The sequence below is a fragment of the Pantherophis guttatus genome, chromosome 3, assembly GCF_059756535.1.
Source record: "Pantherophis guttatus breed Tessera chromosome 3, ASM5975653v1, whole genome shotgun sequence".
NCBI lineage: Eukaryota > Metazoa > Chordata > Lepidosauria > Squamata > Colubridae > Pantherophis > Pantherophis guttatus.
Window position 1 is genome coordinate 100,273,270 of NC_142065.1, and position 25,724 is coordinate 100,298,993.

Genomic DNA, 25,724 nt, shown 5'->3' on the forward strand with positions numbered 1-25,724 from the left:
GAGTAGAGAGTAACTGCATTAATTGTATTTGATTCTCATTACATTTAGATATAAATAAATGAGTCAAGATTTATTTTTTGTCTTGGCCTCAACCACTTTTTTAAAATTGATGGTACATGCCTTTTGCCAACTAAATGTTTGGGAAGCTCGTGATGTGGCCCATGTATGAGGCTCCCAGCTAGCATGCTCAAATGATTTGATTGTTAGTTTAAAACAAGGGAGTTTGGATTCAATTCTTCAGCCAATTATAAATCTCTTTAGATCCCCTTGGGTTAGGATTTCTCTTATCTGACTTCAGTGGGATGTTGTGAGTTCAGGACACGAACTCCGTACAATCTCCATGGATTCCAAATTTTCTTTTTTGATATAATTTAGCTTCAAGCATCTTGCCTGAGGAACTGTCTCTGACATCAACCCCTAAGCGCCTGTCAGGTTCCCTTCCAGCTTCAACTCCAACATCAGTCCCAGTGATCGAGTCAACTGAAGCAGCAGAAGCAAAGGCTGCTCTTAAACAGGTATGGGTTTTGCTTTTCACACACTTACAAAATCAAATATGTTTTTCTTTTGTTTAGCCTTCTGTTTACCTCTATATGGTTTTGTTTATTCCACACACTCCACAGCTGCAGGAATTTTTTGAGAACTATAAGAAAGAAAAGGCAGAGAATGACAAGCTGCTGAATGAACAAAATGAGAAGCTTCAAGAACAGGTTACTGACTTGAAGTCACAGAATACAAAGGTTTCTACCCAACTTGAATTTGCCTCTAAGCGGTAAGCTAAAATCAAGAACACTCATTAAAAGAAATCTCTTCACAATTGATTTAGCATGTTTCACTACTAATAAGAAAATTCCAGTTTCAATTAGCATATTTCTTGGAAAAGTGTTTGAAAATTATGTATTTGGTCAGCGTAACATCAATAGCAATAGCACTAGAAGTAGCACTTAGACTTATATACCGCTTCACAGTGCTTTACAGCCCTCTCTAAGCAGTTTATAAAGTCAAGATATTGCCTCCAACAATGGGTCCTCATTTTACTGATGGAAGGCTAAGTCAACCATGACCCCCATCAGAATCAAACTCCAGGCTGTGGGCAGAATCAGTCTGCAATACCGCATTCTAACCATTGCGCCACCAAAGCATCATCTAAGCTTTGGAACTGAGAATGCCATATGTTTGGTTTTTGTTGTTTCCCTCTCCGTTCTATTCTCTTTTTGGCTATACTTAAACCTGTGTGTTGGTGATCATGGTTAGTTTCAAGCTACTGTTTTCAACATGAGATTGTGTTTAACACATATGGATACACTGCCTAGTGAAAGGCCTAGACTCATAGGGAATAAATGTGTATTTTCTGTTACCCCTCATAGAGGGAATAATTTGTTCTTTTTGGGTGGAAGTGAGAAAAGCTGAAAAGTTTTCGTTTCTAGAATAGAATTCGGTTCTCTATAATTTCTGTTTCATTATCAAATTGCTTTTATTTGATTTTTGTTTTCATACATTAGCCAATTACCATAGGTGATTCCCATATCACAGATATAATTCTGAAATAATTACTAGGGTAAATACTGGGGGAAATGTTGTTGAAGAATTTAGGATGTTGCTTGTATCTGTCTGAATAGGTCATTTCTTAATTCAGAGTTGCAGGCTACCTTTCAGTATTCTCAAACACTAAATTGACCATTAAAAATATTTTAACGAAGTTGAGATTTTGTGTGTGCATGCGTGCGCGCAGGGCGCATCATTGCTTCAAAAAAGAACACCTCGGGTTATCTGAATGAACTTGGAGACTCTTCAGTGGTTATGACTACAGAGAGAAAAAAAGTGGAAGAGAGATTTATTTTATTTCATATGTACTTTATAAATAATTTAATAATTTTAATAATAAAAGTACTCTGCTACTACTAGAATTGTTGAAACCATGAACAGAAAACATTCCCCATTATAATGTGTGCGCGCGCACACACACAAATTTATAGGCTGCCCACTTATCGCAAAGTAACTTATTTCTGCACTTCATGCTGATACAACCACTTCAGAATCTTCCAAATATTTTCTTTCTCCTTGTTTACTCCCTGTACATTTTAAAATATTTTTTTTTTCTGATTTTCCTCTCTGCTTTCTCTGCTTCCATCAATTACAATGGAATGGTTTTCCTCCTGGTGAAGTTATGAGATGTTACAAGATAATGTAGAGGGATATCGGCGAGAGATCACATCACTGCATGAGAAAATTCAGAAGCTGTCAGCAACTACTCAAAAGCAAGAACAGATCATCAACACAATGACTCAAGAATTAAGAGGAGCCAATGAAAAATTAAATGTTGCAGAGGTGATTGCTACTGGCTATTTTTTACAGTATTGTTTATTTTGTAATGGCAAAGACTTCTAATAAGCCTCCTTTAGTTTAATTCCAATTCGGGATCCTCCAGAAATATTTTATTTTGACTGTGGAGGATTGTAAGGATTGAAATATAGTTTTTCTGCAGCAGACTTACTTGGATGAACCATTCAACTAATATCTGTGGCTCAGGGTGGAACTATGGATTTCCTGGTGCTCTCTGAACTTGGTTGTTTGCTTGCATTACCCAACTAAGTAACAGTCATCAGTGATGTTGCTGCTGTTGTGATCAATAAATAGGATCCAGTGCATAAAGAGACATTTGGCCCAAGTGGCCCAGCTCCAAATCTCCTTTCAGCCATGAAAAGTCTTAAGGATATCTTAAAGAAAAACTTGCACATGTACAATCTTAGGCTTGTTACTCTCAAGTCTTCATTGTAATTGTCCCAAATGTTGTTGAAGGAACTCTCTTCTGAGCCAAAAGCTTTAACTGTTTTCTTTTCTTTTAAATAGACTTTGAAAATGTAACTCTTTTATCATGCATTTAACCACAGATCATTTTAATTATTTTAACTATTTTTAATATTTTAACTAATTTGTACGGTTGTAGGTTTTCTGTAAAACAGCTTTTCACAGCTTCTGTGAAAAGTAAGAATAATACATAAGCCAAATTGAATTTGGAAGGAATGTGAGATAAATATACAAGCATAATAAAATAGAGTTATCATGATCTTTCACTAAACTAACCTTCTTTGAAATACTGGTTTGTTTATACTGATATATGCTGATTACATGCCAGTTTGTTCCTACTTGGTTCTTTCTGGAGTTTCTGTAAGTTTGACGTTGAGAGAAAACAAGATAGGTTTCTTTAAAAAAAAAATCAGAGACAAAGAATCGAGTGGAAGGAGTATAATAATTTCATATGCCCACACCCATTCTAGAATCACAGTGTTATTTTCTTCTACAGAATTGCTTATATTTTCCTACCATTTATCCCCAAAATTAGGGGGGAAGGGAAGCAGAACTTATCATGAGTTGATCAGTTTACTTTAACATGATGTATTCAGATATTGAACAATAAATTTGGATTTAAAATGTGGATGTGAATTGAATTAATTAATGTAAAATGAAATATCTCTTCCTAAGGTGAGAGCAGAGAATTTGAAAAAGGAAAAAGATATTTTTAAAATGGCCGAAATTCGTTTGACTCAGCAAAAAGAATCTTTAATAGCAGAACATAGAGGACAAAATCTGCTCCTTACTAATCTGCAATCTATTCAGGTATGTTCAGTTGTATTGCATTATTTTTTCTCTCTCTTTATTCTCCTTAAAAAGTGTTTCTCAACTTGGGTGACTTTTAAGACATTGGGAGTTCATCTCCCAGAATTCTAGAAGTTTTATTTATTTATTTGTTTGTTTGTTTAAATTTCTATACCGCCCTTCTCCAATATAGGACTCAGGGCGGTGAACAGCCAAAGTAAAAACAAGACATACAAAATCTAAAAACTGTTTAAAATAATTAAATATTTTGGCCGTAATTAAAACAATTCCAATTTAAAATCAGTTTAAAATTTAACTCAAGCCAGCCCAGTTGAAATCCACACATTTTAAAGTTGCTGAGATAGAGGAAACACTTCTCCACAATATTTAATGATATGGACCAAAAACATCCTGAAGCATCATTAAGTTCCACATGCTACAGATCTGTAATGCTGTTATTGGTTATGTTTGGTAAATAAATATAAACAAGATTTGAATATAAACAACATTTGGCAGGAAGACTGCATAACAAAATGTATTTTTTTACCAGGTAATTTTGGAAAAGGGAGAGACAGAAACTCGACACAGGCTCAATAATCAAATAGAGAAGTTGGAAAGAGAAATAGCCCAGCTGAAGAAAAAACTGGAAAATGAGGTGGAGCAAAGACACACACTTTCGAAAAATCAGGATGTAAGTATTGGAAACTGAAGAAATTAGATGTTTGGATGACTTTCTAAGTAGTCGCTTTTAATAGGAAGGCATCTTGCCATTTGTAATTCAAGATATTATAAATTCCTTATTTGGAATTCATTTATTTAAGCTTATTTGGAAGTTTAGTTAGGTTCTGGTTTAGTATCTTAAGGGTATACAGAATGCTAAAGCAGAATCCAAAAGATTCCTTATAGTTATTTTGGTTTGGAAATGGAATATAATTTTTTTTAAAAATTAGTTCAATGAATTTAATTTGATGTAGACTTAAGTGAACACATTTAAAACATTTTTCCATCACAATCCTCTCACGTTGAGAGGATGAGCAGGAGGAGTTCTGTTATTAAATAGAAAAGTTTGTTTAAAATTACTGTATGTGCATTTGGAATGCACATTTGGAATGTTTTTTTTGGGGGGGGAGATGGAGGTATATTAATGGATCTCCAACATGACTGTTTGAGTTCTGGCACAGGTAGTAGGTATTTTGATCATCCTTGCCAGTAGTAGGATTTTTTTCCCTGCTTCCGCTTCTGTTCAGTTTGTCATCTGGTTTCATAGGTAGCCAAGATCACGCCAAGGCACATTATGTGTGCTGTACTTGTGATGTTGCATATTGTGATCATCTTGTAAAAGGATTCATTGTATCTGAACATTGTATATCTCTGTTGACTTCCATCCCTTCATTTGCTGCTGGAGAAGTATTATATTTTTCTCCTGTCTTTCAGTTCTCTTTCCTTAAGAAAGCCAGGTATTTACAACAGTGCTCTCTAGCCCTAGGTTTTCTTCTATACCAGCGGGAGACAGGATAATATTATCTGGATATTTTGAGCACTAAATCTTGTAGTGCTTTTATATCAGTGGATGCAGTGTTTTGTACCACACAAATTATATAGCCTTTTACGTGGGCAGAATGGGGAATGATTGATTTCAGTTTCTAAGAAAATCTCAACACCTTTACATTTTGGGGTAAAGAGTTTTTAATATTTATTTAGCAATGAAAAGATGGTAAGTTTAAATGTTCTGTTTTGAGTATATTTTTGAGGCCAAAACAATCTTGATATTTAGGTAAAGAGTGCACTTTAAACTGTTTTCTGGGTAAATGAAATGTGGTGCTGAAATGTGAAGTAAGGTACTTGATGTTCCTTCTCAGATTCACCTCCTGGATGCTAAAAGACAGTGTGAGACTGAAGTGAATCTTCATGCTAATACAAAAGAGCTGCTGAAGAATGCTCAAAAGGAGATAGCAGCATTAAAGCAGCAGCTCCACAATATGGAAGCTCAAATAGCTTCTCAGTCATTGCAGAGAGCTCCTGGCCAAGGTAAGGGGCAAAAGGGTGTGTTGCCAGTTAGAACCCATACCCAATGTGAGAACCAGGGAAGAGGAATTTCAGCATGATGAGTAGAATTCAGAGTGCCAGAGATATTTTGAAGAAGCTGAATATAAGGCTTTCATGGTGCTGTTTTGTGAGGGCTTTTAAAATACATCTTCTGAACGATGCAATTCAAATTTAATTTATCATTGGCCCAAAATGATAATTGGTGGGGTGTTACTGTATACTGTTTTGTGGAAGTTGAAGATATTGCATTGTTAAACAGACTGAGCTATAGCCTACGCAATGGTAGACTGACATTTTTATTTTTATTTTAATTTGATTTATATGCCGCCCTTCTCCGGAGACTCAGGGCAGCTTACAATGCGTTAAGCAATAGCCTTCATACTTTTGTATATTTATACAAAGTCAGCTTATTGCCCCCACAAACTGGGTCCTCAATTTACCTACCTTAGAAAGGATGGAAGGCTGAGTCAACCTTGAGCCTGGGGAGATTCGAACTTGCAGTAATTGCAGGCAGATGAATGTTAATAACAGGCTATTAGTCTGCTGTGCCACCATATGTGGGAGGATCATTCGCCAGTTGCGTCCCTTTCTGGATCGGGACTCCTTACTCACAGTCACTCATGCCCTCGTCACTTCCCGCCTGGACTATTGCAACACTCTCTACATGGGGCTCCCCTTGAGGAGCACCCAGAGGCTCCAACTGGCGCAGAGTGCAGCCGCGTGGGTGTTTATGGGAGCAACATGGCGTTCCCATGTAACACCTCTCCTGCGCGAGCTGCACTGGCTCCCGGTGATCTTCCGGGTGTGCTTCAAGGTTCTGGTTATCACCTTTAGAGCGCTCCATGGCTTAGGACCTGGTTATCTACGGGACCGCCTGCTGCCACCAATAGCCTCCCACCAGCCTGTACGCTCTCATAGAGAGGTGCTCCTCCAAGTGCTGTAGGCCAAACAATGTCGACTGGCGGCCCCCAGGGGGAAAGCCTTCTCTGTGGGGGCACCTACTATCTGGAATGAGCTCCCCCGGAGATACGGAGGATCCCGGATCTGCGCACCTTCCACCACGCTCTTAAGACCTTTTTATTCCATCAGGCTAGCCTGGCCTAATTTTTCCCTTTTTCCCTTTTTAAACTGTAAATTTTAATCTGTTTTAAATTATTGGGGTGTTTTAAATCTGTCTTGGGCCAAATTGTTTAATTCGGTTTTATTTTGTTTTAAATTTTGTATTTATGTGTTTTATTTTGGCTGTTCACCTCCCTGAGTCCTTCAGGAGTAGGGCGGTATATAAATCAAATCAAATAAAAATAAATAAATAAAATCATTATGTTGGTTTACAATTAGTAAACCAAATTAATTTCTGGCTTTTCTTTTTTTTCTTCCAATTTGATTTATATGCCGCCCTTCTCCGGAGACTCAGGGCAGCTTACAATGCGTTAAGCAATAGCCTTTATACTTTTGTATATTTATACAAAGTCAGCTTATTGCCCCCACAAACTGGGTCCTCATTTTACCTACCTTAGAAAGAATGGAAGGCTGAGTCAACCTTGAGCCTGGTGAGATTCGAATTTACAGTAATTGCAGACAGCTGGTGTTAATCACAATGCTTTTAGTCTGCTGAGCCACCAGGCCCTTTTGTATGATGAGTGAAACAGCTACAGCCAATTTTATCTGTTTGCCAGATTCACAAGCACTTAAATTTCATAACATTCTTTGCTGATTATAGTTTTTCTTTTTTTGTGTTAAAAAGCCTTTATGAATAAATATTGAAAGTTATTAAACCATTGAGAAAAGATTATGTACTTTAAGAAAATGTACTATAAATGTGCTATTATTTCACATAATAAATCCCTATTTAATAATTGCTTCCAAATTTTTAGGTCAGTCTAGTATTGGAGAGGATGTGGATGATCTTGTAAGTCGATTGAGACAATCTGATGACCAAGTTAATGATTTGAAGGAGAGGCTGAAGACTGCCACAAGTAATGTGGAGCAGTACCGAACTATGGTTGTGAGCCTTGAAGAATCCCTTAACAAAGAAAAGCAGGTAATATGTTTTTAATATTATCCACTAAATATAATTCAGCTATGGAACTTTGTTTTCCTGATGAAATTCCACCTGAGAATTTTCTCATCAGGAAAATGCATGTAACATGCGTGTATTCCTTTTAAGGATCAGAGGAGCACTTGGCCCTTCAGCCTTGTTCCTGACTGACCACAATCATTTTTTGTCCCCTATATCTGACAAATCTGGGGTTGAATGGCCATGACCAGGGTCGGTTCAATCCTTAGGAAGTTATTCTGATATGTTTAGTAGGTATTTCTGAACAGTTTCAGAATGTTGTAGTCAGATTGCCATCTAATGAAAGACTTCCTGATTGTATCATCTATATTTTGTTTCAGTGATACTGAATGCCCGTTTGCTTTCAGATGAAATTCAGACAGCTTGTTCTTTCTAGCTTTAAGCTAGAACTAGCCAATCTTTGGTGGGCCAGGACTGTACCTAATTTGGCAGAAGGAAGAAGGGAATGATCAAGTCTTTCAGTAGTTGGTTAATGTAAAGTAGCTGGTGGAACATCCTACCAATGGATTGGGCTGGCATTTTTGGCTGGTTTTTCCCCTTGGTTTGAAGATACATAGGGTTTCTTTATTTAATGGATTAAGTCTTGAACCATAGTTCACATGTATTTTATCCCCTCAAAATATCAGGTAACAGTTATTCATTGGTCAAAAGGGCTTTTGAAAATACAAAGGCAGCATTAGGGGAAGCTGAGTTTGCCCATCCATATTGTAAAAAAAATGATACATCAAAAAAAAAAATTTTTTCATCCACTTAACCCTTTGTCATTTCTTATTTCATTTGAAAACATAACAGATGATAGATAAAAACAGTTAGTTTGACTTTATGTTTCCAAAATTATCTATATTTCTCTTTTGTTACAGCAGAATACTTCTTTTTAAGGCTCTGGAGTAAATTAATTGTTTTGCTCTAAACTTTTGACTGGTTAATTATTCTGTTAGGTTCTTTTCAACATTGCTTTTCAGAACGTAGTAAGCCACCTTGATAGCAGTGAACAGACAAGTAAGAAGTGAATGCTTCGTGCAAAAATTGCTGTATGTCCTGTAAACTGATTTAGCTTCATCGGATATAATCCCTTATAAAATACATATGCTCTCTGAATGCCTGCTGCCTCTGAATGCGTTGTAGAAAGAGAGCCTATGGTGGCAAGAAATCATGAGAATGGTAACACCTTTTCCAACTAAGCAAAAATAAAAGGTATAAGCTTTCACAAGGCGTGCCTGACTTCATCAGATGCTGCAATATGTCTAACCCTTACATTCCTCTTTCTGTTTTTCGTTGATTGAGTCAGATGAATCATCTGAAACAATATATTTTCAAAATGGGATAAGAACACATAGGTAATGTTGTGGTGGCATTGCCTTTCTCCAAATGTTTTATTTATATGGGTATTTTGCTTGTTTTTGGAACTCTAAAGCATAAGCATGCTATTATTCCAAGAATGTTTTTCAGACTTGTAGCTGACCTTGGAAAAATATTCCTCAGGCTATGAGAAGACTAGCTGCTAAGTCAATTTGGAGCCATAGAAATGTCTTTTAGATACATAAATTACACTTTCCATGCTGAAGAAACCTGAAATACAATTGCATCGATGCATTTCTCTTATATATACTCTTATCTTGATTCCATCTTTCTGTGTAGGTGACTGAAGAGGTTCGGGCCACTGTTGAGACCCGCTTGAAAGAGTCCTCAGAGTATCATTCCCAGCTAGAGAAGAAACTAATGGAGGCTGAGAAAGAAAAACAGGAGCTTCAAGATGAAAAACGTAAAGCTATAGAAAACATGGAACAGCAGGTATAACTAACATGATTCTTTTCTGCATCAGACTTTTTTGTTATTGTACACTTGGCTATTCCAACAAATGGGCTGATGCTGATTCTTGGGTTTTATTATTTATTGATTTTAATTTGGTTTTAACGGGATTTTATTATTTTATCACTGTATGTTTTTAACCTGTGTTCGCCGCCCTGAGTCCTTCGGGAGAAGGGCAGCATATAAATACTGCCAAATAAATAAATAAATAAATAACCAGAAAAGAGAAGTAGTATATGGACAACATGTAAGAAGTTCTAAGTGTTCCTGTTCTGGATCTTCATTTTTTTTTCTTGTTGAAACATTTTGGAACACCCCTTGCTTTCAAAGTTTGCACATAGCTCAAGGACATGTTATTTTAGATGTTGGGAAGTTGCTCTGCTTTTATTTGTCATTCTGTATATCCTGTATTATGTTCTTCCAAGGAATTGTGGAAGAACTGAAAATCAAGCACTTTGTTGCTCGTTTTAGCACAATTAAGATAAAACTTGAACTAATTTTCAAATTTTTAACAATTTCAAATGTTTCTCCAAAACATTTTCTTTAGAAATCATATTACTAGATACAACTGATTCTCTTTATTGATGGAAAACGCTAATCCAGGGAAGTTTTCTGTCAGAAGAGTGAGGGAAATGAATTTTGGCCGTTTTACTGTCAGTGCAATTTCAGCTGGGAGATTTTGGAAGTTATGGAAATTTAGAGTGAAGAGAATTGTTTCCCGAACTGACGGAAACATCCATCAGCTTCAGCTGAATTCTGTTACTTGAATATGAATATGTTAGCAATTGGAATCAAAATGAATCATGATATTCATTCATATTATATTCTCTTTCTGAAATTTTCTCTGTCCATCTCTCTATCTCTGTTTCTCTTGCCAGAATGAGTATCTGTATATCTATTTCTATCTTTGGGGGTCAAAGACCTTGCATCTGGCTGTTTGAGTATACCTGGCATTGTATATAGCTGGTTAAGGGTTAAGTAGCTTTAATTTACTCATTAAAACTTGTGGCAGCAGAAAAAGGCTTGTACAAAAAGATTTAGAGATCCAGATACTTTTTATCTGCAATTTGTGTTCTGTTTATAGAATAGAAAGATTCATTCAATGATGGTTTCAGTCACTGTGTTCAAAGGTCTAAGGATTTATAGGAAAAAGTGTATTTCCATGTCTGCTGAGAATAGTATCGGATTTCATTTTCCATCAATCTGCTTCTCCTGTAGTTTGATCTTTCACAGATCAGAAATCTGGTATGAGAATGGCCAAATTGAAGTATGCCAAAGAACAGCAAATGGTTGGTTGCAGATATGGAAAAGTTTAGGTTGTCTGACCCTGTCTCATCCCAAAGCTAAATATCTATGATTCAGTTGAATCCCCTCCAACAGCAAGCTTCACAAGAACATTTTAAGACACCCCCCACCACAAAAAAAAAGATGTGATAACATAAATGCCTCTTGATTCACTTCTACCCTGACAGTTTGCAGGCAGGCAGTATGTTAAAAAGTCCTTAGATTCCTCTATAACTGTATTAAAAATATTTCTTTGGGAATATCTGTAAGCAGAAATGTATTAAGTATATTTCTTGGTAAGGAGTTTTATTGTCTAAAGTGCTGAAAATACTTTACCTTAAGTTAGGCAAGTCCAAGATATTTTTAATCATTGTTATTTTAAAACCTAAGTCTATACTATTCTTTTAGATAAACATTTTTTAAAAGAAATGGAAATTTGACCCTTGATGCTTTGTTTGTAGCTTTCCGAGTTAAAGAAAAACCTCTCCAATATGAAGTCTGAACTTCAGGAAGCTCTCCAGAGAGCAAACGCGGCACTCAGCAATGAACAACAAGCTAAACGGGACTGCCAAGAGCAAGTATGGTTCTCAGATGTTTGACTGACCTTTGCAGTTGAATTAAGTATTGATTAAATTGGGTAAATGGTTTAGAGTCACTTTTGCATGTCAGTAATAAGTGTACACCAATTATGAAGAAAGCATTCTAACACTAATTTTTCCGTCTCGCAGAAGACGCTTCAAAATTAAATGTTCTGTTATTGTTGCTGTTCTGTGATGTGGAATGATTTTTTTTTTCTTGAGAGTCTGAAAGAGATTGAATACATCAGCTTTTATTTCCACCCACAGATCCTTAATAAATCAACAGGGGGCTTTTTGACCACCCATTATGTTTTCATACACATAAGTCAATGGTGAAATAATATGCATGCATACAACATTGGACTTCAACTTGTACATTATGTTTCTGGGAGTATCCAGTTATATATTATTTCTGTTTTGGTATTATTTGTCCTCTGCACTCTTTTTTGAATAATACTGAACCCCTTTTCAGTAATGAAATGTTACATTAGAAGAAATTATTTTCTTCTAATGTAACATTTATATCAAAATCTTAGGGGAACATTCATGGTGAACTTATGGTGACTGATGGTGATTTTGTAGCTGGTGGTGATTTTGTTCTCTACATAGATACATTTGTATTTCGCTTAGCCAGCAAGTATAAATCTCTTTATTAGGAAGCAACCTTAAGGAAACTGAATCATTGAATTTCTTACAAACTCTGAAGCAGTGAAAATTCTGGCTTCTTATAGGCAAAGATAGCTGCTGAAGCTCAAAGTAAATATGAACGGGAGCTGATGCTTCATTCTTCTGACGTTGAAGCTTTACAAGCTGTCAAGGACCAAGTTGCAAAGAATTCCACAATAAAGCAGCAATTAGAGGAAGCAGCCCAAAAAGCAGAATCCACATTGCGAGAGAGCAGAGCTTCATGGGAAGAACGAGAAAGAGCATTAAAGGTGAAGGGTGTTTTTTTTTCCTTCTTCCTGACTCTAGCAATCTGGCATGTTTTATGGCTGTGCCTAGTCTTGGAATTCAAATTTATTTGTTTAAATTTCTGGGATGATCAGTTTTGGTCCTCTCTCCTAGGATGAAGCTTCTAAGCTTGCGTCTCGCTGTGAAGACTTAGAGAAACAAAGCCAACTGTTGCACGAACAGCTGGAAACTCTGAGCAACAAGATGATGGCTTCAATGAAGGAAGGCGGGTCAGGAGCCCTGAATGTGTCTCTCAGTGAAGAAGGAAAATCACAAGAACAAATGGTAGAAATTCTCAGGTATTGTTGACTTCAATGTGTTGATCTAATACAGTTTTGATTAATGCTTGCATGGTACCACATGCATACCATACTCACATTTTGCAGCTCACTTTGCACGCAGTGTGTGAGAAGTTGAACATGAAAATATCTTCGAACCAGCGCAGCTGTTAGAAGACCCATGATATTGAACAAATATTGTTCAATGATATTGTCTTCATCTCCTTTGTCTTGAATTTCTACCCTATACATTCTCTACCTATTTAACTACTGTGTGATCATAAGGATCTATGATTGAGAGATGAATCTAAATTCCCACTCCAAATCTAGTTTATATCTTATTTGAGGTTTGATTGTCTCTTGTTCATATACCCACTAATGCAAGCTGCCCAGGACTGGGAGGACAACTCAATCATTCATCCTTCATTCCAAAATAATGATGATGTATTCAGATCTAGAGTGCAATGGTGCCAAAACTAAATCCCAGTTTTGGTGAATAACAAACCTGTTTTTCTTTAGAGGTGTATATTTAAATTTCAAAGTTTTTTTTTTAAATTAAAATATCTAAATGTTTAGATTTGTGGACCAAAAAAAACCCCCATCAAGACTTATTTTGGAGAGCTGTAAAGTTAACTAGGATTTTTTCCCCCCATGACAGGTTTATTCGCAGAGAAAAGGAGATTGCAGAAACTCGATTTGAGGTTGCACAAGTAGAGAGCTTACGTTACCGCCAGCAGGTGGAACATTTAGAAAGAGAGCTGCATGAGCTGCAGCAAAGTCTGAATGCAGAGAGGGAGAAAGTACAAGTATGTATCCACACATTCCTTCTTATCCTTTTTTTTTAATGATGGTTCTGAGCCAACCAACAAGCATTACAACTTATTACGAGACCGCACATATTATCAAGAAATATCGCTTTAATAATATCTAGGCAATACCACTGACTTGTTTTCAGAAATGCTACTTTTGGTACATAAAAGAATGCCAGATACATGATCCTGAAAAACTAAATTAATGATTCTCTGAAAAAAATCATGAGATTTGTCTAAGAAGGTATATAATTGGTGCCAAGTTCTCTTGGAAGATGGTTTGCTGTATGTGTAGAATAATGGTAAAAGCCAAATGTGCCTGGTTGACATATAATAGTTGGCTCTGAACTTGAGTACACAAATGTCCTAGAATTTTTGTTACTACATAAGATTCTGTAACAGAAAATACATGCAATGAGAATTATAAGAGGAGGAGGAGAAGGCTTAGTTCTCTGGGCGTATGGATCTTATTCAGTTCTACATTGTATTTCTTGTATGACCTCCATTTGGGAGTATTTATAAGTAATCATTTCTCGAGATGAAAAACTGAAAATGGAAAGCAAGTTAGGAATTTGGCACATATATTTGGATTTGAACATTGCATTGTATTGTAGGTGACTGCAAAAACAATTGCTCAACATGAAGAGTTAATGAAGAAGACAGAGACAATGAATGTTTTGATAGAAACGAATAAGATACTAAGAGAGGAGAAAGAGAAATTGGAACAAGAACTTCAGCAAATGCAAGCAAAAGTTAGTATGAATTTTAAATTTGTCTTTGAAACCACTAAAACAAATTCTCTGCATTAGTCCTTTGCCTATACAGTTATAAATCTATGATTTTCATTTAATTCAGGACTGAAAGAATATTGCACTATTGGTACTTATTTTAAAAAAACTGTTTCGTTCTCCTAAATTTTGCAGAATGGACAAGAACGGATTATTGACTTGTGGAAAGTTGGAAAATATAAAAACTCCTTTAAAATTTATATCTTATCTACGGTTATAACCGTAGTCTTTTTACCAACAAACGGGTGAAATATTAAAAGATACAAAACAACAAGCTATTTATTTTCTCAAACAAAAACAAATGTTGTATTTTGACTGTATGGGGAAACAATGCTCCAAGTAATTCTCCCCAGTGATGATTTCAGGTGCGTAAACTGGAAGCTGATATCTTGCCTCTGCAAGAATCCAATGCTGAGCTCAGTGAGAAAAGTGGGATGCTTCAAGCAGAGAAAAAGCTGCTGGAAGAGGATGTCAAACGATGGAAAGCCCGGACTCAAGTGAGCTCCTTTTAGATTCTAGAGCATGCATGGTGTTTCTATAGAATTAAAAACAGTTGCTTTCTTAAAATGGTTGAAAACATAGGAAGAACGAGAGAACAAAAGTAAAAAAGAAGTTTTTTAATAGTTACTGTCGAGGGTTGTGAATCTATATCTGTGATATACCTTATGCTATATAGAAAAGAATGAAATTAAGAGAGAAAGCAATTAACGTATGAAGAAGCTTAACATTTCATTATTTCTCACTTCTCACATTTCATACGATAATGAAATGTGAGAAAGTTTCATGGGTGCAGATTATTTGAGAAAATAAGAATATCCATGGGTACAATTCCCCTAAAACTAAAGTTACAAGTATTAGTCTTCATAAGATTTTTTTCTTCTAAAGTATCAGTTATAAGTGGTGAGGAAGTAGTAGTATATATCTTCCTCCCTCTCCTTCTCCCTCTCTCTCTCTCTCCTTCTCCCTCCCTTCTCCCTCTTGCCCTCCCTCCCCCATCCCTCTCTCCCTCCTCCCTCCTCTCTCTCGTCTTACGTATCAGATTTGTAGCCTAAATCCCCTGAATCTCTTACTTATAGCATTGGTTCACGGTATCTAGAACAGGGGTCCCCAACCCCTGGTCCATGGACCAGCACTGGTTCATGGCATGCCAGCAACCAGTCTGCACAAACAAGTGAAGTCCCATCTGCAGGATGCAGGCAGCGCACGAAACCATGCCCCCTCTGATCCGTGGAAAAATCTCTCTACAGAACCGGTCCCTGGTGCCCAAAAGGTTGGGGGCTGCTGATCTAGAAGAAACCCTTTGGATGTGGTCATTTTGATCCACATTAGTCTTGGTTTCACTTTTACATTCTTTCACTTTCTGAAATGCACAAGAGTACTAAATTAAAACTAGATCTGCCTTAAGTTTAAGATTGTTTAATGTTCTCTTCCAGCATTTACTGAGCCAACAAAAAGATGCAGATGTTGAAGAATATCGGAAGCTTCTTTCAGAGAAGGAGGTGAACAACAAACGCATTCAGCAGCTAAGTGAAGAAATAGGCAGGCTTAAAGCAGAAATTGCAAGGTGATTTCTAAAGAATGCCTTATGATCTGAAAAAACACTAGGGTACTGTGAGATCTTTTCTGAAAACTAATATATTGTATTCCTTTACATGAGCTCAAAACATCATCACATCTATGTTTGTTCAACTTTTACTTGTGGGGAATTAGATGTTCTTGTTCCACTTGCCTAAGTGGTACTCTTGTATTGCATTTCTTAAATATACTGCATCTTGCTTTCTTGGTATTCCATGTTTGATCGTTCCCTCCTTCCTGCAATGTGGATAAAACTGAACAATATGATAGTAGCTGAAAAGCTTTTGTAGTAGAACAAATGCTTTACATCCTCATTTCACTCCCCTGAATCTCCAATTAAATTATCTCAAATCACAGGATGAGAAAAATCTTTGCCCAGCTCCAAAGATGAGGTATATGGAGACTTGGAACCAGAGTTTTCTTGACAGATTAGAATAACATTTGTATAGAATACTGTCACTATATTCTTCATACTTTCCTGACCCAGTACTCCATCACTCACTTTTCAGAAGTAGAATATTAGGAGTCAGGAGAAGAGGGCCCAGGAAAGACCTTTGCTGTCTGAGTAAAATCACAAATTTCCTAAACTCAGACCAAAGCAGACCAAATGCTCCTTTGGTTGGCATTTTATCCATTGTTGGGCCTTCTCAAGGGCCTAGAGTAGGTAGATGTTGTTGTTTGCTGGTGTTAAAAGTAACCTCACGGGGTATAAATTGCTCCAAGTAAGGTCCAAATTGTACCTTTTGCAATTGACTGGTGGCAATTTTGTAAAGCCAATGGTGTTCAAGTGGTGCTCCAGACGTTTTAGGGATTGCACCTGAGGAGCCTACCTTCTTTGCTTTCTTTTATCACAGTTGTTCTAATTCTATTTACAGATCTTTGCATTTTCTGATTTCACCAGTTTCTTAAGCAGACTTTCTCGTCTGCTTAAGACAAAAGACTGGAGTGTTATGTGCAGGTGCTTCCCTGTTTGAATTTTAAAGTCCCAAAACACTTTAGCTTTTTTATTTTCTATTACTTTGTATAGTTTGTGGTTCCACCAGTTCTTGTTTACAGGTAAATGATATTTCCTGCAGATATTAGATTTTTATCTGCCTGATAAATGTTATCTGAAAGTTTAACATTTCTTTGAAACTTTTTAACTGGATCTTTGAAACCAAATATTCATTTAAATTGTTCAAATTTTAAAAAGTACAGCAGTTGTATATTGTATTCATTTGTATTTAACTCTTTTTCAATTAATTTTAAGAACAAATGCATCACTGACAACAACACAGAATCTGGTGCAGAGTCTCCGGGAAGATCTTACAAAAACAAAAACAGAAAAAGAAAACCTTCAAAAGGACCTGGAGATGAAAGTAGTAGACATCCAAGAGAAAGTCAAGACAATAACTCAAGTCAAGAAAATTGGACGTCGCTACAAGACTCAATATGAAGAGCTGAAAGCACAGCATGATAAGGTAAGGCTTTTGCCATTCATGGTCTGTGAAAGTTGACCAGCATAGCTTAGAAGCACCTGATAGTTTTCAGGTTTATGTAGTCTTGATGAGTACCAGTGGTCATACTTCTGTCTAGTCTTCATGCTTCCTGTTAATGTCAGTGTGGTTAAACTACATACTAAATCTGAAATTACCCTAGGTGAGAGAATCTGTATACTTAAGAAGTGTTCAACGACACTGAACATTGATGATACCTTTTTGATTTCCTCAATATCCTTTCCATGATACTTAAGAGAAGCCACTTCTTTTGCTTTAGATATGTGTTTCCTCTTTCCCACCTTTTTTCTGTAACAGTGATCTGATTGTGCTGGCTATCTTAGGCTATAGCCTCACAAAATTCACAAACTCAACTCCCTTTTCCTCAACTCACAAACACATATCCATCTTCTGAAATAACCAGTCTATGTGGAGGGCCTGAAATGCTCAATGATCTTCTGTAATGGCTAAATGGGCTTCATGCAGCCACCACCACCACCCAGTATCTTTTAAGCATGTGCTGTAATTTTGTTGAAAACTATCAGTATGGTTTTTTCCCCCTCAGAAAACAAGAAAAGTAAAATATATGTACGTATGTGTATATTTATGTGCATGTGCATCTGTTCGTTTGTCTATCTCCCACATCCCAAACACTAGAGGAAGAATTATTTATTTAGCTATTTGATTATTAAATTTATATGCTCCCATCTTACTATCCAAAGCAGCTAAAAATATTAGGCTCTAGCTGCCTACAAAACAAAATAAAAACTTCCAATGCAGTTGAAGCTTGCTTGTTATTCTGCATAGGCCTGCAATGTTGAATTTCATCTCCACAGCTTTAGTACAGAAGGCAGGCCAGTGTGCAGGAGGTTCTGTATGATGTTAGTAGCATGTATAAGGTTGGATATTGTTGTACAAACGTTATTATTAATGGTCTGAAATTGTAGATGGTTGCTGAGACTGCCACACAGGCTTTTGCGGAGAAGTCAGAACAGCATATTTCGGACAAAGAACATCAGGAGATGAAAGAGGCTCTAAACCAAGCTGAGGTCAAAATAAAAGCTTTAGAGGGGCAGATTGAAAGTCTACAGAAGGTAAGAGAACTTTCAAGGGGAGTATCTGTGCGGCTCTGATGCATTTTCTAGCAAAACAGAAGTAGAGTTTGTCACTCGAAAACTAAGTCACGTTTAAGCCTCTAAAGCTGGGGTGTCAAACTCGATTTCATCAAGGGCCGCATCAGGGTTGTGTTTGACCTCAGGGGCCAGGGTGGGCATGGCCAGGGTGGGTGTGGCCAGCTTGACGTCACTCGTGTCATGGGCACCAGTGGTGGCCCGAGCGCTCTATCAGTGAAAATGGGCTCTCGAGCTCCGTTTTTGGCCGCAACAGCCTCCTGCAGCCCACTGCCAGCGAACACAGAACTCTGAGCTCCATTTTCACTGGCAGAGGGCTGCAGGAGGCCGTCGCAACTGAAAATGGTACTCGGAAGTAACTGGGCAGGATCTTTTATACCAGCACCCCTAAGTCTAGAGAGCACTTTTTGCGATATTGTTTGTTAAGTTCCAACTTGCAGTTGGTAAAATGGATTGCTAAATTTGTGGTAAAGTTGATGGGAAGGAGGACAAAGTTGGTGCAGTAAAATGCGGTAGATTGTAAGAATGATCACTTGATCTAACAATGTAATTTTAATAGCAGTTAACACTGATTGGGTAGATGCAGGGGTGACATTATAATATAATTTTAATTATATTTAAATGGTACTTTAAATTATTGTATTTTATCCCGATTTTATTTTAGATCGTATTTTATTCTAATTGTATTTTAATTGCGAGTTATTCCAATCTTACTTAATTTGTTTTACCAAACCTTTGTAATGATTTGTCTTTGTAATTCTGCACTTGATATGGCCCAAAGGGCTAATCAATAAATAAAAATTGAATTGGAACTCGGAAGCCCATTTTCGCTGGCAGAGGCACCACGGGCCATTTCTTCACTGATTCTAGGGTGGCCCTGCGGACCAGATCTAAGCACCCTGCGGGCTACATCCAGCCCACGGGCCTTGAGTTTGACACCCCTGCACTAAAGCTTAAGCTTCCACAAATAGTGGTTATGAGAATAAAATAGATTTCCCTCTGGGCACCTTAAGTCCTTTAAGGAAATTATATGGTAGAAAAAAGTATATTATATCATAAGTATATTATATCATGGAAAAAATAATGGAAGCCTGATCAATAGCAAGCTATAGGGCGTTTTAAGATTCTTGTAGCAGGTTTATATGAAGAATTCCTAGCATTATATCAATCCATCAGCTATGGAAAGTTGCAGTGGCCTAATGTTTCATGCCTGGGTTTCCATAGACTCTAGGAGAGAAGGACACTGAAGTAAAGAATCTTCAGGAGCAAATATCCCAGCTGCAATCAGACCTTTCCCGCCTTCGTCAAGATCTACAGGAAAAAACAACACAGGAAGAACAACTCAGACAACAAGTCACTGAAAAAGAGGAGAAAACTAAAAAGACACTTCTGGCTGCCAAGCAGAGGATTGCACAGCTGGCAGGTAAGTTGGCTTTAAAGGTTTTTAATTCTAGAAGAAATGCCATTTTAAATAAGTGAATTTGTAGAAGATTCACTATCTGATTTTGATTTACATTAGCTTTTGGGAACTACTGTTGGTTTTTCAAGTGATTGTTCAACCGAAATAGCATATGGACTAACACTAAAGAAGAGTCTTTGTCAGACTAGAATTGATCACAGTTGCTATTCTCTTGGAAGAAGTTTAATAAGAACAGAGAAGGAAGGAGAACTAGAGAAAGGAGAGATTTGGGATACTTTTGTTTTTAGCTATCTTTTATTATTGTTGTGAGCCACTGAATCATTATGTGAAGCCATATAAGTCCCATAAATAAATAAATTGTCACATCAGTGGAGCCAATACTATAAGATTAACTCTCTCTTCCACTGATGAGACAAGGCCAAGAACTTCTTTTCCCTTGGTAGGAAATGTATGTTCAGTTTATGCTCATGCATAGTTTGCTCAGAGGAGAGAGGCAGATTTGGCCATCTTTAGAATCTGGAGTCAATCCTTATGGGAAAGGAGGAAAGAAGAAAATTTCTGCAAGAGGAAATCCTTAGAAGTTAGTATTGGACCACTACAAAGGAGGAGGCATCCTCCTCCATTTTGCCTTGTAAGAGAAGGCCTTTCTAAACCAGAGAAACGAGAAAGCAGTAAGTGGGATAGCAGGAACACTACTACTCCCCTTACAGCCACAAAGAAATGGTGCCAGCATTGTGGAGATAGGGATAGGAGGGAAGGGGCAGAAGTTGCAGGCAGGTTGTGCCATTACCAATGCTCCTCCAAAATGATAGTCCAGTGGTTCCTACCTGGTACAGGGAAGGAGCAGATCAAGGATTTTCTGCTGGAGCAAGAAAGTCCCAGAGTAAGCAGTTAAATAACATCCTCAAACCAGTGCCCCCTACCCACCCCCAAATTTAAATCAAGCATATGGCTTAGGAGAGGACCAGGGTGCTGGACAGAACTAAGCTTGCCTACATAGAGCATACTCTATAGAGCCGTGATGATGAGCCCTCTCTGCTGGCACGCACATTGTCGCCCCAGGTCAGATCTTTGTGGCATTTCTTTTGTGGGCTTCTGTTTCCCTGCAAAAGAGGAAACAGAAGCTCACGAAAGAAAAAGATCTTACCTCTTGCCCCGCTGCTGGACTCCCGCCAGCCAGTTGGTCTTCGGGTCTCTGCTGCGCATGTATGCATGTCTGCACATGCGCACATTTGCGCATGTCTGTGCATGTGCACATTCACACACCTTTCAGTTTGGGCATGCGTGCGCATGCAGTTTGGGCACTCGGTGTCTAAGATGTTCACCATCAGTGCTATACAGTATAGGAAAATCAACTCGTTTGAACTATGGTGTTGGAGAATGCTTCTGTGCATTCCTTGGACAACAAGTACTGAGGCATATAATTCTTTCCTTCTTCCAAGAAGAAAGTTTATAACATTTATAAAATTGTCCAGTTCATATTTTGGCTAAGAGTCCTTCAAAAATATATATCTCTTTACTAAAATACTTTGGTAAGCACTATCAAAATGAAGTGATTGATTGTTCTCTTCTTTAATCCAGGAGCAAAAGATCAGCTGACTAAAGAAAATGAGGAATGGAAGCAAAAGAGCAGCACATTGGAGGAACAAAAGACAGAGTTAGAAGTTCGGATGAGTGCACTTAAATCACAATACGAAGGCCGAATTTGTCGTCTAGAGCGAGAACTCAGAGAGCAACAAGAGAGACATCACGAACAGCGAGATGAGCCTCCAGAATCTATTAACAAGGTAGATATTTTGTGCTAAACAAAACTTCTGTAGATTGGATATTTTTATGTTTTCTTTGCCTTTCATCTTTTGCGTAAGTTTAATGAAAGTATTGACTAAAATAGTACTGATGATGTTACCTAGCTTGGGTAATGCAAGAAAAAGCAAAGTCAAAGAGCATTAAGAACCCCTTGTCTCAACCCTGAGCTAAAGATATTCTCCTTTATTAGTAGATTGCTTTGGAGTCTCTTTTTCGAGACTGCTATCCCAAGGTAATCAGGAATAGTTTTAATATGGGGAAATTATCAGTTCTTTCCTGAATGACTAAAACTGATATGCAGGAGCCTATGCTTTATCCAACTTGAGGATATATGTGGGCAAATATCATACATTTTCTGATTATTATTAAATCAGAAATTAAATATTATTAAATATTATCTGATGAGATTGCAATAAAGGCTCAGGATAAATAGTAATAGCTCTTAGACTTCTATACCACTTCTAGTCCTCTCTAAGCAGTTTACAGAGTCAACATATTGCCCACAACAATCTGAGTCCTCATTTTACCGACCTCAGAAGGATGGATGGCTGAGTCAACCTTGAGCCTAGTGAGACTCGAACTGCCAAATTGCAAGCAGCCAACAGTCAGCAGAAGTAGCCTGCAGTACTGCACTCTTAACCATTGCGCCACCGCGGCTCATATCACCCTATCCTGGAATTTCTATTGATTGTAAGCTACTTCAAGATTTTATAATAGGTAGCAGTATTCAAATGTATTAAATTAATAACTTAACTACAGATATATTGATGGTTATCTTTTGCCTCCTCTGGCTTAAACTAATAATTCTTATCATTAGGCTCCAGAACAGCAAAGGCAGATCACTCTTAAATCAACTCAAGCTGCAGGTGACCGAGGAATGTGAGTTCTTAATTTTTTTTTCTATTATACTTTTCAAACCATCTGAATGCTTAAAACACCCTCCAACGTATCATTTTGGATTATTTCTAGAGCTAGTACTTCAGATCCACCAACAGCCAACATCAAGCCAACTCCTGTTGTGTCTACCCCAAGCAAAGTGACAGCTGCTGCCATACCCGGGAACAAGCCCACCCCAAGGGCTAGCATCCGTCCAATGGTTACACCTGCTACAGTCACCAATCCTACAACTACTCCAACGGCCACCGTTATGCCAACAACACAAGTGGAGACTCAGGAAGGTAATTTCTGATTGAAACGTACTGAATTAAAAATAAATGTAAAGACATAATAAACAAGTGCTTACTATTTGTAAAGTTTATAAAAATAATTTAATAGTTTATTTTTAAAAAACCTATGTTTTTTTGAACCTCTAGAAAACTGGATAAAAGTCAAAAGGTTGGCCCAACTGTTATTATACAGCACTATATAAAGCCCCTTAATTGCTTAAAGAAAGCAAATGTATATCCAGTTTGAGATTGAGAAAACCACTGATGAGTGAAAGGTTATAACATCCCCCATCATAATACTTAGGATGTCCCTAGTTCAAGGATTTTATGCATCCTGAATCTTTTCATTAAAGTCTAAAGATTTCTGTGATAATGTCTTGTAAAATAGGAATATTTGAGCATTGTTGCAAAAATCTACTTAAAAAGCATTTTAAAAGTGTGAAAAGATGAGAAATTGAATTTGAAAAAAACATCATTTGATGGGCTGTAATCTGAACTCATTTTAATGATGGAAAGGATAACAACATCTTAGAAAAATAATACTGTTAATTCTAAGTTCTGTTCCTTGTTGGTGAAAACAGCACGCATTTCACAGTGACAACAGCTAAAATGTTAGTCCTTTTTATTGCATATTTATTCATAAATCTTAATGTTGTAAGAGATGCTTGTCTCAATATTTAAATGTCATACTATATTAACATGAATCATATTCCAGTATAACAGTTACCTGAAGATAGGAAACTGAAATATACATAGATTAATTTGACTCGGTCAGCAACATCACTGTTTTTGTTTTGTTTTGTTTTTTAAAAATGAGGTGACATAACTTCTAGATTTTTTTCCTCATTCTGAGCCGAGATTCCAGCCCTCACCTTACGCATTAAAATGACCAGTGAAAGTGACCAGTGTCCTAACTTCATTTCAGCAATGCAGTCAGAAGGACCAGTTGAACACGTTCCAGTCTTCGGAAGCACAAGCGGATCCGTGCGTTCCACGAGCCCCAATGTGCAGACATCTCTTTCCCAGCCCATATTGACAGTTCAGCAGCAGTCTCAGGCCACGGCTTTCGTACAGCCTACCCAACAGAGTCATCCTCAGATCGAACCAACGGCTCAAGAACCGTCCCCAGCCATCATGGAGGTGGTGCAGAGCTCCCAGATGGAAAGACCGTCTACCTCAACGGCAGTGTTTGGCACAGGTTAGGTTTCTGGAATCCTAGAAGGCACATCAACCTTCTGCCTTCAGTTGTCTAGATTCAGTTCTCAAATATTCAGGAAAAAAAACTCACTTTGGCTGGGAGTTGAAACCTATCTAGATTGTACCCTGATTAGGAAAGATTGCGTGATAGCAATAGCACTTAGAATTACAGTATATATTGCTTCACAGTGCTTTTACAGCCCTCTCTAAGCAGTTTACAGAGTCAGCATATTGCTCCCAACAATCTGGGTCCTCATTTTACTGACCTTGGAAGGTTGGAAAGCTGAGTCAACTTTGTTATGATATAAATGTTGACGATGTAATATAAAATTAAGCAAGTATTTTCAGCATTTTAGAATTGTTGATTATAAGCAGCCAAACTGTCCATCAAAAGGAGAACTCCATAGCTACTGTTTGTTTGTTTTTTTCTTTTTCTTCGATCTTTAAGGCATTTGACTAAAGGAAAACACTATTCTCTCTTAGTTTCAGCTACTCCCAGTTCGTCTCTGCCCAAACGAGCACGAGAGGAAGAAGAGGAGAATACTGTTGAAAACTCAGAACAGATTCCCGAGGAAATGGTTGATCTGCCTCTTGCAAAGAAACTCAGAACTGTGCAGAGAGTTGGGCCAGAGGTTTGTAAGGGGAACTATTGGGTTATGAGCATCTCAAGGAAAAAATATTGCAGTCTTAGATATTGGCTTTCAACTATTTTGAATATCAGACTGTATTAATTGTCTGGCCCTTAGTCATGTCATCTACTTTTGCGACTTTCTGACAAGCAAAGTCAGTGGAGAAGCCAGATTCATTTAATAACCATATTAGTAACTTAACAGCTGCAGTGATTCACTTAACAACTGTGGCAAGAATGGTCCTAAAATGGGGCAGAACTCACTTAACAACTGTTCTGCTTAGCAACAGAAATTTTGGGTTAAATTTGTGGTCATAAGTCATGGGACTACCTGTACCATGTTTGTCATTAAAATGGTCTTATATATTCATTTGTCAGATATCAAATGTCAATAACAAAGTGATTGCAGATTTAAGTGGTTTGTATTGACTAGTTTTTAATAATTAAATACCTTCAATATTAACAACTTACCATGAAAGCTGTTATTTAAAACTTTAAAAGGTTTGACTTTGGTATTCATGGATCAGGAGCAATATTAACTAAGATTTGCAAATTATTACAATTACAGTAATAGCCTCTACTGTAAAATACTGGGGTTGTTTTGTTTTGTTTTTTGATGTGCAGTGTATATGATCTTAACATTACCGAATTAACGCCATACATTTTTATATTTCAGGAGGAAGTAACTGCAGAAGAGAGCACGGACGGAGAAATAGAAGCTCAGGCTTACAATCAGGATTCACAGGATTCCATTGGCGAAGTAAGTTCCTGATTGCAGGAACAATTTCCACATCTTATTTGTATGTTGTGACAACATACAGAAATATCCATGTGAATGAATTACTTATCAATTTTTCTCTCCAGCAATAGTGTCCATAGCTCCTCCAACCCTCACATAATTTTTATTATAAGAGGATTTTACATAGGCATTACAAAAAATCCTCCAATACTCATGAAGGACAGGAGGTGCTATCAGAAGAGAGAATTAAAGCAGCGTATGTGTGTGTATGCATATATACACGATACATTTGCATATAATACTGTATTTCTCAGTAGCCTTTTACTCAACTACAGCTAGTCCTCACTTAGCAACCACAATTGGAACTGGCAACT

At 37.3% G+C, this 25,724-nt stretch overlaps 1 protein-coding gene across 4 annotated transcripts in view; it reads left to right on the forward strand.

The window, feature by feature from the left end:
* Nucleotides 1-25,724, forward strand: part of TPR (translocated promoter region, nuclear basket protein) — a 61,539-nt gene that overhangs the window by 24,149 nt on the left and 11,666 nt on the right. For all 4 annotated transcript variants that reach the window (XM_034409609.3, XM_034409611.3, XM_060690104.2 and 1 more), the window contains exons 16-39: nt 376-515; nt 621-769; nt 2,163-2,325; nt 3,481-3,615; nt 4,145-4,285; nt 5,454-5,622; nt 7,515-7,681; nt 9,356-9,508; nt 11,272-11,388; nt 12,120-12,323; nt 12,454-12,638; nt 13,276-13,423; nt 14,041-14,178; nt 14,580-14,711; nt 15,648-15,778; nt 17,039-17,249; nt 18,212-18,358; nt 19,619-19,817; nt 21,396-21,601; nt 22,438-22,499; nt 22,590-22,798; nt 23,712-23,984; nt 24,467-24,615; nt 25,288-25,371. In XM_034409609.3, the coding sequence (XP_034265500.2) occupies nt 376-515; nt 621-769; nt 2,163-2,325; nt 3,481-3,615; nt 4,145-4,285; nt 5,454-5,622; nt 7,515-7,681; nt 9,356-9,508; nt 11,272-11,388; nt 12,120-12,323; nt 12,454-12,638; nt 13,276-13,423; nt 14,041-14,178; nt 14,580-14,711; nt 15,648-15,778; nt 17,039-17,249; nt 18,212-18,358; nt 19,619-19,817; nt 21,396-21,601; nt 22,438-22,499; nt 22,590-22,798; nt 23,712-23,984; nt 24,467-24,615; nt 25,288-25,371 (3,812 nt within the window). The remainder of the gene's footprint in view (nt 1-375; nt 516-620; nt 770-2,162; nt 2,326-3,480; nt 3,616-4,144; nt 4,286-5,453; nt 5,623-7,514; nt 7,682-9,355; nt 9,509-11,271; nt 11,389-12,119; nt 12,324-12,453; nt 12,639-13,275; nt 13,424-14,040; nt 14,179-14,579; nt 14,712-15,647; nt 15,779-17,038; nt 17,250-18,211; nt 18,359-19,618; nt 19,818-21,395; nt 21,602-22,437; nt 22,500-22,589; nt 22,799-23,711; nt 23,985-24,466; nt 24,616-25,287; nt 25,372-25,724) is intronic.